The 18,277-nt window shown below is 41.5% G+C and overlaps 1 protein-coding gene across 1 annotated transcript in view; it reads right to left on the bottom strand.

Moving 5' to 3' along the window:
• The window catches only part of hspg2 (heparan sulfate proteoglycan 2), a 141,960-nt gene that overhangs the window by 29,933 nt on the left and 93,750 nt on the right, over positions 1–18,277 (bottom strand). Inside the window, exons 45-59 of the mRNA XM_066671195.1 lie at positions 15,569–15,628; positions 12,600–12,722; positions 11,311–11,463; positions 10,969–11,111; positions 10,692–10,769; positions 6,297–6,432; positions 5,502–5,653; positions 5,236–5,377; positions 3,067–3,218; positions 2,809–2,950; positions 2,145–2,288; positions 1,386–1,520; positions 903–1,084; positions 517–712; positions 125–304 (exon numbers count right to left, since the gene is read on the bottom strand). Coding sequence (XP_066527292.1) covers positions 125–304; positions 517–712; positions 903–1,084; positions 1,386–1,520; positions 2,145–2,288; positions 2,809–2,950; positions 3,067–3,218; positions 5,236–5,377; positions 5,502–5,653; positions 6,297–6,432; positions 10,692–10,769; positions 10,969–11,111; positions 11,311–11,463; positions 12,600–12,722; positions 15,569–15,628 — 2,118 coding nt within the window. The remainder of the gene's footprint in view (positions 1–124; positions 305–516; positions 713–902; positions 1,085–1,385; positions 1,521–2,144; positions 2,289–2,808; positions 2,951–3,066; positions 3,219–5,235; positions 5,378–5,501; positions 5,654–6,296; positions 6,433–10,691; positions 10,770–10,968; positions 11,112–11,310; positions 11,464–12,599; positions 12,723–15,568; positions 15,629–18,277) is intronic.

Raw genomic sequence — 18,277 nt, forward strand, 5'->3', positions numbered from 1 at the left:
TGAATGAATGAATGAATTATAAAAAAACATGCATACTGTACAGTTACATATTTAGCATATCTGTGACAATATCAACATTATGTGAACTTTGCAGGGCTAGTTTGAAAAGAAGTACTGAACTCACTCTCCACATCCAACATGATGGTGGCTTCGCTGGTGCCCATATGGTTGGTGGCATTGCAGATGTACTGACCAGAGTCCTGCCGTCCCACGTTGGGTAACACCAGACTGCCGTTGACTATCTTATGCCTCCATGGAAGAGGAGCACGTAGTTTTGACCACGTAATTGAGGGCTTGGGGAATCCTAGGAACAGCACAAGTTAGCCAAATGCTAATACAATGCTAGCCAATGTGGGCATCAGTGAGCAGACACAACAGAACTGGGAAATTAATAATCTTCTTCAAAAACACTATACAGAACTAGCAAGAGATTACTGGCTAAACTTCTAAGGGTGGTTTCCCAGACAGGGATTAAGCCTAGCCTTGGACTACGCATCATTTTTAACACAATCTTACCATAAGCGTCACAGTGCAGAGTGGTGGTTGCACCTTCGACTACAATCAGCAGAGGCTCTCTCACGCTGGCACGGGGTACCGTGGGCACCTGAGGTCCTCCTTCCACAGTCACCTCAATCCTGGTTTCGGTTAGTCCTTGGTTGTTCTGGGCTGTGCAAATATAGGTACCGCTATCCTCCGGGCGAGCAGCCAGGATCTGAAGACAAGTAGAAAAATAAATTCCTCATTAGCCCTAACCCTAAGGTGGTATTTGTTTTTAAAATTGTATTTAATTTAAGATGCATTCTGGTAGAATTCATTTCCTAAGTGGATTTAAAATAACACATTAGTCCTTCTAACGTTACCAAACTTTTGGATATGACTGCATATAGACATAGAATACTGACCTGCAAGACAGCGTTGGACTCCATGGGCACAGGGCTGGTCAGCATGGTCTTCCGGGTGTTGTCCAGTCTGTGCCAGGTCACAGACGGCCGTGGCTCTCCACCTGCTTGGCACTCCAGGTTAATGGGGTCACCCACTTTTACCCGCAAAGGGCCAGTGGGGGTCACTGTAGTCTTGGGGGGTTCTGAAGGTGACAGAGGTTCAGGGTTAGCATTAGCGAATAAGCTAATTATTAAGTGTGAGGTTCCTGGAGATTTGAAAGTGTGGCTGTAGGGAGTTTTTGGACGGTTTTAATAAGCAATTAACCATTTTAACCACCGAAAAATAGCAAGACGATATTCATGGGGGCAGCCATATGTTTAGTACACAGTCTCTGACACAACTAAGCCACTACGCGTCAATGGAATGGCTTTTTCATTAAATGAAATAGAATCAGTGCAGAAAATCCCTGACGACTCACAAAAACTTTATCATCATCATCATACCTCTTACAATCAGAGACACAAAGCTGTGAGTGATTCCAAACAGGTTGCTGGCCACACAGCGGTACGTCCCACGGTTCTTTGCCTGGGCATTGACAACGGTGATGACTGCACCATCCGGGCTGATCTTTACGTTATCTATGACAGAAAAAACAACATTTGATGTTTAATAGAGTACACAATAGACATACAGCTATGAAGGGGATGGGGAAAACCAAGCTGGATCCCATGTCAGGCAGCAGTCTAAGCATTGACCTGAGTCCAATCCCTAGTGACGCCTCAGAAATCTGGTTCTGGGAGTCTCTTCCCCATCTCTCTGTTCACGATGTTAGCTAGTACAGGGTTTTTTTTAAACAAATAAAACAAGGGTATCCTTATGGTGAGGGTGAAAAAAACTGACGTACATACAAGTTTTCCACCACATATGCCATGGCTTAAACATGACCCACTGGGAGATCTACTTTCTTTCTAAATAAACAATGGCTAGTAAACATCAGCAGAATGGCAGAATTTAATTAGGAGCCAAAATGTACAAAATGTGGTCAGTTGTCACCATTTCAGGGCTGAAATTGGTGTTTGTTGTTTCCCAGGAAACTAATCTTTATCTACTATGAATATACGCAGATGTATGTACACAAAAGAATCAGATTAAGGGAACACATGCACTGGAAAAAAGCCTGATCGTTTGCCTAAAACGTAGGTCTCCTTGTTTGTGTCACAGTATAATGCTGTGTATAAACACACACCGATCTATAGCAGTACCTGAAAGTCTGCCGTGACTGTTGAGTTTCCATTCCAGTCGGACAGGCTGGGCTCCACTGTACACTTTGCACCTGAAGCTGGCCGTCTCTCCCAGCTTCACCGCTGCACCGTGGGGCTCAATCGAAATGATGGGACCCTGGAGACCTTCGCCAGGTCCAGAGAACAGCGGTCAGCAGAAAGTTCATCGTAATTCACACAGTACCAGTCAAAGTTTAGACAGAATATGTGATGATTATTAAAGCAATAATTCAAAAAGTGATCAAAGAGTGTGAAGCCTTTAAAAAACGTGTGTTAATTAATTAATCCAATATTTCTTCTAATATGAAGGACATTAATAGGTAGATGTTCCTAATTTTCTACAGTAACAACCTCTTCTCTTCTGGGAAGGCTTTAGACTTAAAGTGGAACATCACTGTGAGGTTTTGATGGCATTCATTAGTGAGGTTAGATACCGATGTCGGATTATTTGTTCCGGACCCAAGTCCTGTGTAATTACTGACACGGTGGATTCAGCAAGAACTAGAATCACTGACTAAAGGAACTGGCACTGTACATAAAAACAACAAGACCTCTAGACCCTACATTGCAGTTTTTACATGTTCTATTAACTAGTCTTATAGACCCATTGTGGTTTACTACGCTTCTGTATGAGCTGAGATCTTACGTGAGGATTCAGAGACAGGTCCGGAGGTAACAGAGACCGACACCGAGGACTGGCCGACATGAGGGCCTTCATCCACTCTGCAGATGTACTCTCCAGAGTCATCCTGAGATGCTCTCAGAATACGTAGCCGAGTTCCAAAGACCTACATAAACACACACACACACGATGATTTGAATTATTAAACTTTTTAAAACCACTGTAGAAACCGTCCTACGGTGAGGGAGTGTGTGCTGGATGAATGTGAGGGTGAGCTGAGACCTGGTGGTTGGAGGAAAGATATCCATTAGCTCTGGTCCAGGTGACGGAAGGAGGAGGACTTCCGGGGACGACGCAGTTCAGGTCCAGCGTCTCTCCCTCCACCACGCTGGCTACAGACGGCTGGATGGTCACAGCATTAGAGGCAGTTTCTCCTGGACACACAGAAAACACATCGCAACCTTTAAATGATGTGATGTCAAGAAAACGATCATCACAGCGAACAGGCCTGGGACTAAAACAGTGTTTATTCATAAAGACACGGTAGGCCGTAACCACGGGTACAGGGCAAATGTAGGCATGCATTCAAAAGTTTGGGCACACCAGTAAAATATATATATATACAGTGGAACCTCTACCTACGAACTTGATCCGTTCCGTGACCCGGTTCGTAAGTGGAAAAGTTTGTTTCTCGAGTCAATTTTCCCCATTTAAAATAATGGAAAAGCAATTAATGCGTTCCAGCCCCCACCCCGAAAGTCACCATTTTTACACTGATATATGTTTACAACACTCTCAAATTAGTAAAAAAAATACATGTAGCGTTACTAAAAATAAAAGAGAAATACAGTGGTAACAGTAATAAACAAGAAATAATAAAGTTTTCAGTGGTTATGTATCACTACCTTGAAGACGTGATGACTGGCTGGAGGAGTAACACAGGCACTGGCTGTATGACGGGAGGTGGGGGGTGGGTGGAATAACGGAGAGTAGGTGGGTGAATGTGGGGAGACGAAGCGTAGATACGGCTTAACTTAGCACGAATTTCGATGTCTGCTATTTACACTAATACTAAATTGCTAAAGCTACAATGTGCTAATCTTAAAAGCTCACTCAAGTCTGGCCGCGCTGGGAGACTCGCCTATTAGGGTCAGTGGCCATTTCCAGCTGCCGGCCCGGGTTCGTTTCAAAAGTTGTGGTTCATTGGTGGAGGCAAAAAATATTCAAATGCCCGGTTCATATCTTGGAAAGTTCGTTAGTATAGGCGTTCGTTAGTAGAGGTTCCACTGTATGTATTCCATGATTAGGAATGCTTTACTTGCTGTCTATACTGAATACTCACAAAAGAAATTATAAAAGCGCTCAGACTCATTCACTCCTGGATCTAACAGTATTTGTTCCAAGCTTTGCAAGTGAATTCGCAGAGCACACTCCACACATGGCCCTGGGATAATTACCAGCACGTGCTGTACAGAGCACAAACGTACTTAGGGTGGATGTAATCATTTTAATCTTTGCCTTATGTGCCATAGTCAGCTTGTGGGTCCAGTATGAACAAAACTGACCGGTGTACGGTTGGCCACACAATCTCTTTATTTTATTAATTTGGTTTGTCAAAGCCAAAGTCTAAATAAAATGGCAGATTGTTTTTTTTAAGGTGGAAGGTCTTAATACATTGGCAGATCCTTTAAGGTTTTAATGTATATTTGAAGTGGTAATTTATTTAATGGGTTTGTCTAAAAAAAAAAACAGCCTTTTTTTAAGGTGGCGGCGAAAATATTTGGGCAGTCTTTTTAATGTGGCGGTATTGGACTGAATGTTCTACAACTTTATAGCAATCGAGCAGCACATAAACAAACACTGCAACGTTAGCGGTATTTGACGAGACAAATTCAAAATTCCATTCACAAACTTTGCCTCCTTTAGATGATTTTCAGAACCCTCTGATGAAACAAACTTTAGAGTTCCTGAAAAAACCCAAACAAACACGAGGAGAACACACCAACCTCCTCACAGACAGTGACCTGAGGTGAGGATTGAACCCCGAACCCCAAGACCCTGGAGCTATGTGACAGTGACATTACATGCAGAACTCATTAATCATTGAAACCCTACTCCACACAGACACAGGACTGTTTTGTTCTACTTCTAGATAGTTTTGCTCATTGTAAGTGATGTGTTCCAGTCACATTTTCTCATTATATTATTATTTACTGGTAGGTGACTTTGCTTATATTTTACCATGTACACATTTAATTAAAGTAGAAAATCTAACACTTTTCTCACAACATTCTGTTGATAAACTGTTTGGCCAAGAGTGGACAGAGCTAATAAAATGTGCTTTGAGGTAATGATGGGACTGGGTGGGAACTGGGAAACGCTGAAATAATGTCCTCTAGCCTCTGTATCACAGTGTGAACGGTTTTTCTTCTGTATGAGCTGAGGTCTTACGTGAAGGTTCAGCGACAGGTCCGGAGGTAACAGAGACCGACACCGAGGACTGGCGGACATGAGGACCTTCATCCACTCTGCAGATGTACTCTCCAGAGTCATCCTGAGATGCTCTCAGAATACGTAGCCGAGTTCCAAAGACCTACATAAACACACACACACACACACGATGATTTGATTTATTAAACTTTTTAAAACCACTGTAGAAACCGTCCTACGGTGAGGGAGTGTGTGCTGGATGAATGGATGTGAGTGTGAGCTGAGACCTGGTGGTTGGAGGAAAGATATCCATTAGCTCTGGTCCAGGTGACGGAAGGTGGAGGATTTCCGGGGACGACGCAGTTCAGGTCCAGCGTCTCTCCCTCCACCACGCTGGCTACAGACGGCTGGATGATCACAGCATTAGAGGCAGTTTCTCCTGGACACACAGAAAACACATCGCAACCTTTAAATGATGTGATGTCAAGAAAACGATCATCACAGCGAACAACCCTGTCAAATTCTATATAATATATATAATATAAATTATTAATTATTAAATAGAAATTCTATTTTATGGTGATTTTTTTAATGTGGCATACAATACGTTTTGTCCAATTTTTTAAGGTTTATTTGAAGTGGTCACTTACTTAAGGTGGATGTCTAAATAAAATGTTAAAATTGTTTTTTAAGATGGTGGTCAAACAATTTTTTTTAAGGTGGCAGTATTCTTAAGGTAGTATTCAATGTTCTACAACGTTATATCAATCAAGAAGTCTATAAACTAACATTGCGACGTTAGCGGTATTTGACGAGACAAATTCAAAATTCATTAAAAAACTTTGTTTTCAGAACCCTCTGACGGAACAAATTTTACAGACAATGACCTGAGGTGAGGACTGAACCCAACGCCCTGGAGCTATGTGACAGTGGCACTATCTGCAGCACCACCAATTTGAACTCATTAATCATTAAAACTGTACTCCACACAGACACACGTGGACTGTTTTTTTTCTGAAGGGGACGGTTTTGGTGTGATACCAATTTATGATTTACACCTGTATTATTCAGAGTACACGGACCTTCAATCACAGTGACCTCGATGCGAGCCTCAGAGGAGCCCACAGCATTGGTTCCCACGCACAGATACGTTCCAGCATCTGACCTCTTCATGTTGGGTATGGTGAGAGTCCCGAAATCAGTGCGCTCCATTTTGGCCTGCAGGGGGTTGGGGAGGGTGGATCGGGGGGTGGGCGAGGGTGGTTAAATATGATGCATCCACAACATATAGCTACCAGCAAAAACACTGCAAAAATGACATCTTTTTATGTGAAAACATCTTAAGTCAGCATCTCATATTTCTCTTTAAGAACATCACTTACATCTTTTAATCTACTTCTAGTTTTGCTCATTTTAAGTGATGTGTCCACTTTCTCAAAACAGTCTCATGGTCACTAACATTAGCTGAAGTGTCCAGACTGAAGATGATTTCATGTGTAAAGACATTTTTTTTGCAATGAAAAAGCTCCTTTTCGTCATGTCTCACCTAAGTCTTACCTGACATGATCCGAGCAGGAAAATGAGAAATCATTTCACGCACAGAATCACTGACTCATAGATTAGTGTGACAGCTGAAGAAGTGATATAATTATGTGATAATAATGAAGGTGTAAGGTTCCCTGCTCTTATACGTCTCGTGTACGGTATAAGACGAGGAATGTTAGGCTCTAGATATGGCAGTTCTCTGAAAGATACTAACCACAGATTGAAATTACTGATTGCAACAGCATCATTGAGATTGATTAGATGTTTCGCAGGGGGAGATGTTATAGTATGACAAGGACTGAACATGGTTAGAGGACTTTATGTTATGTTAATGTTATTTTCCCTACTCTGCTTAGCCATAAACCTTGTATTAAACATACAAATAAATAAATAAAATTACACGTAAAGGCTAAGCACCAGTTCTATGAAAGTGTCAAACAAATAAATACAGTGGAATTTGAGTTCCTAACTTGTGTTTATTGATAGTCAGAAAACATGTTATTTCTTACTAATTCAAGGAATAAGGTTTAAAAGACCGTTGGTTTAGCCCCCCCCCAACGGTGTTCGGAAACTCTAATAGGCGTCTTGCCTGTGACGTAGATGGTGGACAACAACTCTAGAAGCTGCACTTAATTTAATGCAAAATGACGAAAAGGTTTGTTGTTTTTGGCTGCAATCATTCAATGTACAGTGGGACATCTGTGCACAAATGGCCCAAAGATCCCAAAATATCCAGAAAATGGACTAAATTTGTCAACTTTAAACAGGCACTTTGGAAAGGACCATCCGCTCACTCCGTTATCTGTAGCTCATTTCACTGGCGCTTTTCCAACAATATGGGCATGTAAGGACACCAACGAAAGGTGTTCAAGAGCCTCTGTAACATGGAGGTAAACAGGGTAAGGACACTCACTTCGCCTGTTTTAGTTGGTGTTAGTTAACGTTAGCTTGACTTGCTAAACTCGGTGGCTCAGATTATACTCGGCTACGTAGTTGCATTACGGAGGTTTATAGTGTCGGATGAATTTGAGGTCGACTTCGATCACATTTACAAGAATAACGGTACCTCTAAATTTGAGTTTAGCTTATTGCTAGGCTATTGTCATGAATAATGTTGGTTATTTAGCTAGATACTGTCATAACAGTCAGTCATAACGGTGTTTTACCGCGGCGTTGTTCAGCTGTTGTCCACCAGTGACGTCACGGTTGCGTTCAAGAATTTCCGTTGCGAGCTCGGGTTTTTCCGTCAATTTAATAAAATTGTCAGTTTTAAAGCAAATTAAGCAGCTATTTTCATTTTAATTCATACTTATATATGTCAGTAACTAAAATAATGTGAAATATTCATGGAGGTCCGTTAAGTGGTGCTTAGCCTTTAAAATTCCAATTTTGAAACTTTTCTCAATGACCCCACCCATTCTGTAAAAAGCAAAGTGTTTAATATTGATTATATCTATTATAAGAAGGTATCTTATTGTGAATGAAAACAAAGGTGTAGAGTTCAATCTAAATCACTTCTAAGTCACTGGGGTATGTGTTTCCTGGGAAATAACTTTCAAATCTGTCATATTTTCAGCAGAGATTAGTTATATCAATGACTGGAGAGGGACTTTAACAAGAAATATCAACAATTCTTCCATTTTCTGTATAATTTACTTGTTGAAATGTAAACAGTGTCGTTCAGTGTGGTTTGCCATTAAAAACAGCTGACTGCAGAGAAACTTACACTGTAATTTTTTAAAGTACCAAGCCCTGCATGCACCCTTCAAGAGCATATGTTGTAAAAATACAGTTTAGACCAATATCTCATTGCAGAACTGTCATGAAAGAACATCTCTGACCATGACTATGTTCATTACCATTTTATGAAACGGCTGTGTGCGAGCTTCTACAGACATGGAACATTTCAGTTGAATAATTCTGAATCGATGATCCCAGTGTCTTTTGTGTACGTCAAAACCATTGCATCATGCTGAAATGTTTCACCTTTAAAACATGGGACTCTTGTCATCAGCATCTTTCAAAAGCTTTTCCATCGCCTCTTTTGTGTTTATGTGGGGATTAACCTTGGGTAATAAACCAATATAATCCATCATTAATGCACTTGCCATAAGCATAATGACTTATCATTTCTCCAACATGGGCCAGAACGCCTGAATTTCAACATCACTCCCGTCCACAGCAGCCTGGGACATAGAAAATAATATGTGCAAGAAAGAAGAAGCCAAGCGGGAGGGTGGCAAGTGGGGTCTCTGTTCGGACCGTGTGGCATCTGGGGCTGAAGCTGCCTAGCTGTGATGCTCTGAAGCATGAGGACTGTGAGAGGCTCTGTGTGGAACAGTATTTGTGTGAGATTTTCGAAGCGGCTCTGAGGCCAGAGCGCACACAGGGGGAGACCTGAGAAAGAAATTTGGGTAAAAAGACAAAAAAAACGCAGAGCCGACCAAGGGACCACAATATAAAAGGCCCACTGTAACCCACAGCCGAGCAGGGAGTGACCCAGCCTCTCACATAACCCATGATTTTCAGTCCTGGACCTTCTGGTGTTTTTCCTGCTCTACAACACCTTACTCCAATGATCCAGTTAAGATAATGGCAGGGGATATTCCACAAAATATTCAAAATGTCTGTATAATTCAGCCACTAAAACATACACCGCATCCCTTCCTCACAGTGGTTGTGATAGGAACCAGACGTACCAATGAGCCATCGCAAATGCAGCCATTTTGTTTACTATCCAAAAACACATTCAAGCACTGAGTTATTTGTTTAGAAAGTGATCAGCCAAAATATTAAAATTACCTGCTTATTCCTTCACCCAATGTCCATTTTCCCAGTTCCCTGATCATAGAAAATGTACGCTATCTACCTCGTTGATCCACCTTGTAGAGGTGTAAAGTCCAGGACAGCAGCTCATCTGTTGCTGCACACGTGTTGGTCATCCTCCAAGTCCTTCATCGGTGGACACTGGACGCTGTTGGCTAGGTCATTTTGGCTGTTGGTCTATTCTCAGTGCAGAAGTGACACATAAGGAGTTTAAAACTCCAGCAGCACTGCCGTGTCTGATCCACTTGTACCAGCACAACACACACTAACACACCACCACAACACTCAGTGTCACTGCAGCGCTGAGAATGATCCACCACCCAAACCTGCTCCGTGTTGGTTTTGTCAGGGTCCTGAGCATTAAAGTACAGTATGTATAGGAGCTAACAAAGTATGCAGAGCAACAGTTGGACTACTGTCTATAAGCTAAGTAGAGCTGGTAACATGGATAATGGGTGTAGTATGAAGGCCATTTTTAATTTTTTGGGCGGATCACTATATTCCAACAAATTAATTAACAAATTACATAGAAATGTTGAAATTTGGTGGAATTCCTACTTGAATTAAGCTTCGCTGAGATGAAGGCATCTTAAAAAATGTGAATACAGTTGACCAGTCACTGGTCAGTCCCAGTTTGTATATAATTACTCATATTATTTACTTGCCAGGGACTACATTTTGGTGATGTATCAAATTTCAGCACCTTCAGAGCACACCTTGCATTAGGTCAGTTTCCTGGCTACTTTCACTGGAGAATTATCCATTCAAAATGATGTAGAATCCAGGTCTACGCTCAATCCCTCCCCAAAAAACCCACCACAAAAGGTGCAGGTCAAGGTATCTCCAGGACCAGGATTGGGAATCACAGCCAAGAGGCACGTGTGACCTCCCTCTGACAGTGAGCAGTGATTATTTCAACAGATCACCAGCCATTTCCCTGTAGCTACAGATTAATGGGTGTTGCACAAATCACTGATGATGTTGGACATATTTTAGATCATGCACTTAGTGGACAATGAATCGGGTGAGCGAGGTGAGACAGGTGAGATGACTGGGTGGTGGTGGGAGGGGTGGGAAACAGACAGACAGCAGACAGATGGACAGACCTGCAGCTCCTCAATACGTTTCTGTAACACATCGAGACTGTTGGACTTAAACTGATGGAAACCGTGAGAAGGTATGGCCTGAACACACGTCAAAGAGACAAGATGGAAACAAAAAACAAACAGAAAAAAAACAAAAACACAAAGAAGGGAAGAGATGAAACCGTCAAATCCACAACACCGTCAATTATTAATCAACCACAATCCTCAAAAACAGAGATGATGCAGATGTGGGAGAAGGGAAAAGGAGGAGAATGAAGAGGGAATGCTAAGTTCTCACCTGCGGGGGGAGAGCCCCACCCCTTTTCTTCCAGGTGAGTCCTGGGCTGGGCGTGCCTCCAGCTCTGCAGTACAGCCTGAGGGTCTCGTCCTCATGAATCTCCACTCTCTGGGGGCTAACTTGCACGTGGGGGAGACTGGCACCTGGGAAAATGTATGTTTACAAATTGAAACAAGGTTAAAACCATAGACATATTCTGCGTTCTTTGGTGTGATAGAGTTTCAACTACTATCTTGAGGAGGAGAAGTGTTTGTGAATCAATGGAGAATCCCATCAGCTAATTTCTGGATGCATTCTTGACCAAAAAGGCATCCTACAGCTGTGAGCAGGTGGAGGACGTACTGTGGACATAGAGGATGGCCCGAGCTGTGTGCTCTCCGTGAGTGTTGAGGGCTCTGCAGATGTATTCGCCTTCATCGGCTCTATCCACAGAAGGGAAGGTGAGGACGCCCCCCTGGATGATTGCGCTGCTGCTGAGGCGGACCGCTGGGCCTCCTAGGAGTCACATTTGATTGTCATTGAATAAAACAAATGAAACTAATGGACATATATAATCTAGTCGTTGGGTGATCAATAAAAGCACTGCAATCATAAAAAACAATGGTTCAATTAACATTTAATAAAATAATTTCAAATCCCTAGTGTCAGTTAAAGGTTTTATAAATAAATAAATAAATTAAAATAAATGGTCTCAGTCTCATATGCTAGGCTTTCTCCCTCTGCTCATAGCAGAGAAACGTCATGTAGAGTTGTTTAGACGGCTAAGAGATATTCAAACGTTGAAAATCATGAAAAAAAAAGATTAGATTGCTCTATTCCTGCTCTATAGGTGGGTAACCTTGACTTATATTTGATGCAGTTATTACTTAATGTGAAACTGATGCCTATTTCGGGAGATCGCTAACTGTTAGAAAGTAAACATAGACAGAAAGCGCAATAAAAACTAAACAACTCGAGTTACATACGAGTTTCTGTGGTAATTCTAACAGTGAATAAACACTTACAGACAAGTTCAGCTTCACGTAGAAACAAGTACATATCTTTTTCCTTCTTAAAAGACATGGCGCTTCTGAATGTAAACAAACAAGAGAACAGTGTTCCCCCACAATCGCAGATGTTGCCTTTACTTTATTTAATTATGAATCCAAACCTCCAACATGTTGTATTAACTAGTAGTACTACAATAAAAGCCACAGTGGGTGGGGATTAATGGGCTAGGCACCTGTCAATCATTTCAGCTTCCATTGATCCCTGACCAAAACCCTCTTGAACGCATATCATGTTGTAATTAAGACCTCCAAACTTATGTGGAGGAATATGAACAGAGGTATGAGAACAGAAATTACTGACATCGGAAATCAGCTCTGGAACTGAAATAAAATGGTTGACTATATACTAGATGCTGTTCAAGAGCCGTGTAAGGCATCAGCAATAGAATCAGGGCGTTTCCGCGTGTACCGACACTTGAGGCCGGTGAAGACAGCTGTACAGGTTATAACAGGAGTGTACTCTCAGGTGGCTTCTAGTTTTCAGTAGTGCAAATCTACAAGCCTTCATTGGCCCCTTGCTCTTGTATGTGATCGCTGTTGTGCAGTTTAACACAACGGCCGTTAGCATGGACGACCCCTTACCTGTCCACTCCACGGCAGGGGTGGGGCTGCCAGTAGCTGTGCAGCGGAACTCTGCTCGCTGACCCTGCTGGATGGTGAGGACAGAAGGCTGGACAGTGGCCACAGGCTGAGATCCTTCCACAGCTACAACAGGGCACAGGGCAGTTAATCACAAGCTGTACAGCAGCATTCCAAACTGGACAAGCACTCACTCCTAGCTGCACCCATGTACTCAGTAGATCAGATTCAGCTGGGGCTTTCATCCTCAGCCTGCCATTCCTGCTTCTCTTTGATATGTGAAGATTGGTGGCTGTATTGATTTTCAGGCCCATGTGCTGTAAGTCTATAAGACTGTTGTTGCTGATTTGCGTTTGTATCTGTTACTAGGTCTGCGTTTGATTTCGCTCTACTAAAGACCTAAAATGGTAGAATTCATATCCAATGTCTGTAATGTCTGTGTGTAACCCATGCAACAACAAAGCAGTATGTGCAAATAAAATTTTGATAACCCAGACCTTTACAAACACTAATCACGAGGCACTCTAAGAGTTCAGTAGTTCAACAGCATAATCCCAGAAGGTCACAGTGAGTGTCCAGTGTCCAGACTGCTGGCTGCGTCTCTTGGCAGCTGGTGGCTGAGTGAAGATGTCCCAGATGAGGAGTGACAAGCCTGGTTTGGCAGTGCCAGCTCAACTGGGCGCTGAGCCCCAGACTCCATCTGCTGGGACTGGAAGGCAGAGGAGTACAAGAACAGTTCCATTCACAGAGATGTGAGGAGCTGAGGCCTGTTTAAGCTCCACGTTTGACTCAGCTCTGGAGCCTCTGTGATGAGGGGTCATTTTGGAAAGGCCAACAGACATTACCAAATTATTTCCATGCTGAACCCTGTCCAGGCTTTGGCCCACTCTCCATGTAGTGGCTAATGCTTGGGTTTGAGCAAAGGCATAAAAGTCTAAATCACATTCTTTGCCTCTCTGTGACCAGCATGGGTGAAAAAGCTAGAACACTGAGATCAACCTTCATTAATTTAAGTTCCAGCCAAAACAGCCATTGTGTACAAGGTATATTGTTATCAAAAGAAGGAAAAGCAGAGGTATTCCAGGGTTTTAAAAGCTAAGTAGCACTGAACAGATCATGAATCAGAGATATGGGGCTCATGGGAAATAAGAAAATGAGGACTAGGACAAGTGACAGTACATGGAAAGTGGCACTGTAAGAGTCTGAAATTACATCGCAATGAATAACTGTTGTGTATGGACAAGACAAAAAAAACATATAGAACTGTGATTCTGCATCGAACATCAAGTAGCTATCGACAGAGCTCTTGGCAACGGCATTAATGGCTGTCAAATTTAGAGGCAGCGATTGGCAGCAAATCAGGAAGTTAATGACAACGCTCTGGGCATCATCAGACTGATGTTACTCTAGACTAATAGCATTGTGTGGTTTAACAAATGGCTAATGATATTTTGAAATGATATCCTATTCATATCAACTTGGTTTTGGAAAGTCGTTTTTCCACTTGCCGCCCTATGACTCTCCACCCCTCTCTCCTTATGTGGGTGGATTATTTTATATCAAACCTCCTCAGTAATATCTCCTGAAAAATTAACACCTTGCACAGGATGATGACTGATTTTGACTGGAAATTACGCAAATGAAAACTGGTCTCTGACTTCTGTACGTACTAAAGTGAGATTACAGTTCTATGATAATCACACGGTTCCTATCTTTACAATCGAACACAAAACAGGGTTTCAAATATTCACACAACATCCAAAGTGATTCCGCCAAGTCTGCCATGAGTGACAAAGCCTTGATGAGATGACACATTAGACACAGTATGATGTTTGAAGTGCAAAGGTCACTACTGATGCTTGATACACATCGCTTACAGTCCAGCGTGTCTGAAGCAGAGCGAGTGAATTGTGAGGACTCCTCTCTCCGGTTTATTTTACGGAAGTAATAAAGCAACTCACAGACTCTTTTCAAACCTGATGTGAGGTACGCTACATGGACAAACCAAAAATGAGAGCTACCAATGTTCAACAATTAGCTCTAGATCACAAACGTAGATCCAACTCACATCAAGGGTTTCTGGCCGATGTTTCAGAAGCAGAGTTGAACTCTTACAAAGGCTTCCTACAAATCTTTGGCCATACAGTGAACTGACAGTAGTTCAGTTACTGCATTAAACGCTAAGAAACCTAGATTAGAGGCTTCACATACAAGTGAGTGTGTGTTGCTCTACTTCATCAACAGAGAGGAGTCTCGTGTGGAAGCACGCAGCCGTCTTGCATCTCCTGACCAACGAGGTCCAAAAGCTTAGGTCAAGTAATGATCATGCATGCAAGGGAGCAACACCTGATATCTGATCAGTGAGGTCATCTCCCTCTCCACATCACCCAGCCAACATGAGCTCATGTTAGATGATGTAACTAAAGTAATATCGTTATCTCGTTATCTTCTATTGCATCAGTAAATTATAAATACATCTCGCCTTGATATCTCAGTATAAAATGAGTGAATTGTGTTTCAGGCGGCTTTATTGACCTTGCATGGGCATTACTTGAGCTGGTATGAATCCATGCTTAGGATGATGGTTGCATGTACTAGAGAGCAAGAGAGGTAATGAGAGAAAGTGAAAGAGAGAGAGTGAGAGAGGCCTCATCAGATTGGATCCTGGGGAAGAATCTGAGATACACACACTAAGAGAAGTAAAGCAAGAAGCAGCAGTGAAAAGGGTGTGTATCCAGACAAGACTAAAATCACCAATGGGAATGGTGAAAAACAGCAGGTGATTCAGCCTGTATTTTTCCCCCCAGTGGAGGAAGGAGTAAAATACAGATATGGCCAGGCCAGATCACAATGAAATCACTCAGAATCACCTGTAAATGAGGATATTGCCCCCAAGACCCTTTGTAAAGGGAGGAAAAAGAGAAAGAGAAAGAGAGAGAGAGAGAGAGAGAGAGAGCGCCATGCAGACTTACGCTGTCCATGTCCTTCAAACATTTCATAGGCTGTGAAAAACATCTCAGCCTTAGATGCCTCTGTGAATGAGTGACAGGCAAACACCAACCAGTAAGTCTCCACGGCATTCAGTACCCCAGGCCAGAAAGAAACAATGACCACTCCACTGCCCACACCCACCCCCTACAGCTCACTGTTGTAAGTCCCCAGCTCTCAGTTAAACCAGTTTTATTTTGGCTCTGTTCAAACAGCTTCAATTTACAAAAGTCAAAATGTTTACTCCCGGGCAAATGACACTTGATGATGACTTCTAAGTGGAAGAAAGGAATGTGGCATTTTTTCGGCATAGTTTAGTGCAGAGTTTCTATGTATTTGCTTGATTTAACAGACTGAAATATAAGATATATTACCATTTTGAACAGACCATATGTATTACAATTATAAAAATAATAATAATTATTATTTAAGCAGTTATTTAAATGCAGCAAATTAACAGTTACTGCATTTATATTTGTGTATTGAAATCAGTAAAGCACATCAGCTAACCAAGTCCAATTCTCTAGTGTATTACCAGTTTAACCTGCTGTTATTCTGGATGGGATACAAAGACAGCACCTCAGAAATCTGTTAAATTAAATACATGCTGAAAGATTAAAGAGTTTGGTTAAAAATCAGATTCACTTCATGTTCTTCTCATTTGGTTTTCCAAATGTATATAGCTGGGGTGTTAGGTGTCTTTATTTAGACAGCAGTTAGCTCTGTGTATCTGGGTTCCCACCAAACTCTTCCTTTAAACCCCATGCTGCTCTTCTGTTTTCATTATAACAAAACGCCACATCGTGCTCCAGCAGAAGAGGGGTGTGTCCTGTTGAGGTAAAGTCCACTAACATGTAAAACACACTTCAGAAAAGACACAATGAGATCATAACCCGGATAGGTTCAATGGAAATGGAAAAACAGCGCAGTAAGTTAGCAACACATGCAGGTTAGTACTACGACACATTTACACTCGCATGACTCCCACATTACAGCTTGTGACTGATCAATATCTACTTAACTGTAAAGAAACATACAGTTCAGACCCCAGCTGCACATACATTACAGCACTGGTTTAATCAAGTCAATTAATATCTCTTTATAGAAATATTTATTCATCCGTTTCACAGCTTCTAGAAAAGGCAGTATTGAACAATATTGAGGGTTTTTTTCCAGAAAATACACAATGAACCTGCTTAACTCTAAATACAACAGTAGGTTATCTAATGCTATTAGACATAACAAAGCACCACAGTGGACATTTTGTTTAAAAATATAACATATTGCTCAAGAAAAAAAAAAACAAAAAAAAAAACTTGTCTTTTAAAATCAACTCATGAAACTGGCTTTTAAAATAAAATAAATATAACAGGAGCTCCAAAATATGACGGTATGTACATGGTTCAGGAGCACATTTGATTGATAAAAGCATTTTAACCAACATCCAAAAGTATATCTGCTGCTCCCCAAAAAATGGCTAATTTTAATAAAAATTTTAATTTTCTTAATTTTTTTCCATCTTATTTAATCACACTGTGCTGAACTTTAAAAATCAGTGACAAGACAGAAATGATTCAAAATTGCATGGAAAAAATAATCTTACACAGACATACCTTAAAAACAACATTCTACTGTAAAGTTAATATATTGGAGGTTCGTTTTTGGACACTGACAATACGTTGAGGAGTTGGAATTATTACTTTAATAAAATCCTTTGCTGAATATAAAAGGGTGAAATCAAATAACCCAAACTCTATTATCAATATAAGTTGTTCCAATAATATTTATAACTGTGGAACCTGGAAAATCTCCAGGATAAAAATGACCAAGGAGAAAAACAGCCCTCATAGATGACACATTCTTCCAGTTGCGTCAGATATAGCACCATAATCACACAACATTCAATGCAAATTGAAGAAAAACAGCAGTAGATATTCGCACAGGTCCAGCAGTGTTGGGGGTGTCGCAGCATACCTAGCCTCCAAAGGCCTCCAGTGGTTTTACACTCATAGTCCATCACATGAACTCGTCAACTACGATCTCCCACAGATCATCCTCAAGATGGAATTACCTGCCGTCAGTCCTCCTCAGATAGCCCCATCAGAAACACAGAGAAGTGGGAAAAACTACAACAGCAAAGACCCCACCACCACATAGACACTCATTACAGCAGCAAGAACCCATCACCAGTGTTATTTCACCTCTATCTCTCAGAGTGACACCGTACACATAGGGGGACTCATACAATCTGAGAAGGGAATTCCACTGTTTTCATAGTTGCTGATGAACTGAAGAGCTGCAAGTGTTGTAAAAATTAATTCAGGTTGGTGTGATGTGAAATGGTTGTTTGTAGAGGAGACTCTACACAGTGAAAGTGAAAGGAACCAAAAGTCGACATGAGTAAGAAAAGATATTTTATTGACTGTTCAAAATAAGTAATGAGGCTATATTTCTCTCTCACACTCAAATCACTGACTCAACTCACTCAAATCACTCACTCAATCAAATCACTCGCTCCCCCAACTCAATCAAATCACTCGCTCCCCCAACTCAATCAAATCACTCGCTCACTCAACTCAATCAAATCACTCGCTCACTCAACTCAATCAAATCACTCGCTCACTCAATCAAATCACTCGCTCACTCAACTCAATCAAATCACTCACTCAACTCAATCAAATCACTCACTCAAC

The sequence above is a fragment of the Hoplias malabaricus genome, chromosome 5 (genome assembly GCF_029633855.1).
Source record: "Hoplias malabaricus isolate fHopMal1 chromosome 5, fHopMal1.hap1, whole genome shotgun sequence".
Taxonomy (NCBI): domain Eukaryota; kingdom Metazoa; phylum Chordata; class Actinopteri; order Characiformes; family Erythrinidae; genus Hoplias; species Hoplias malabaricus.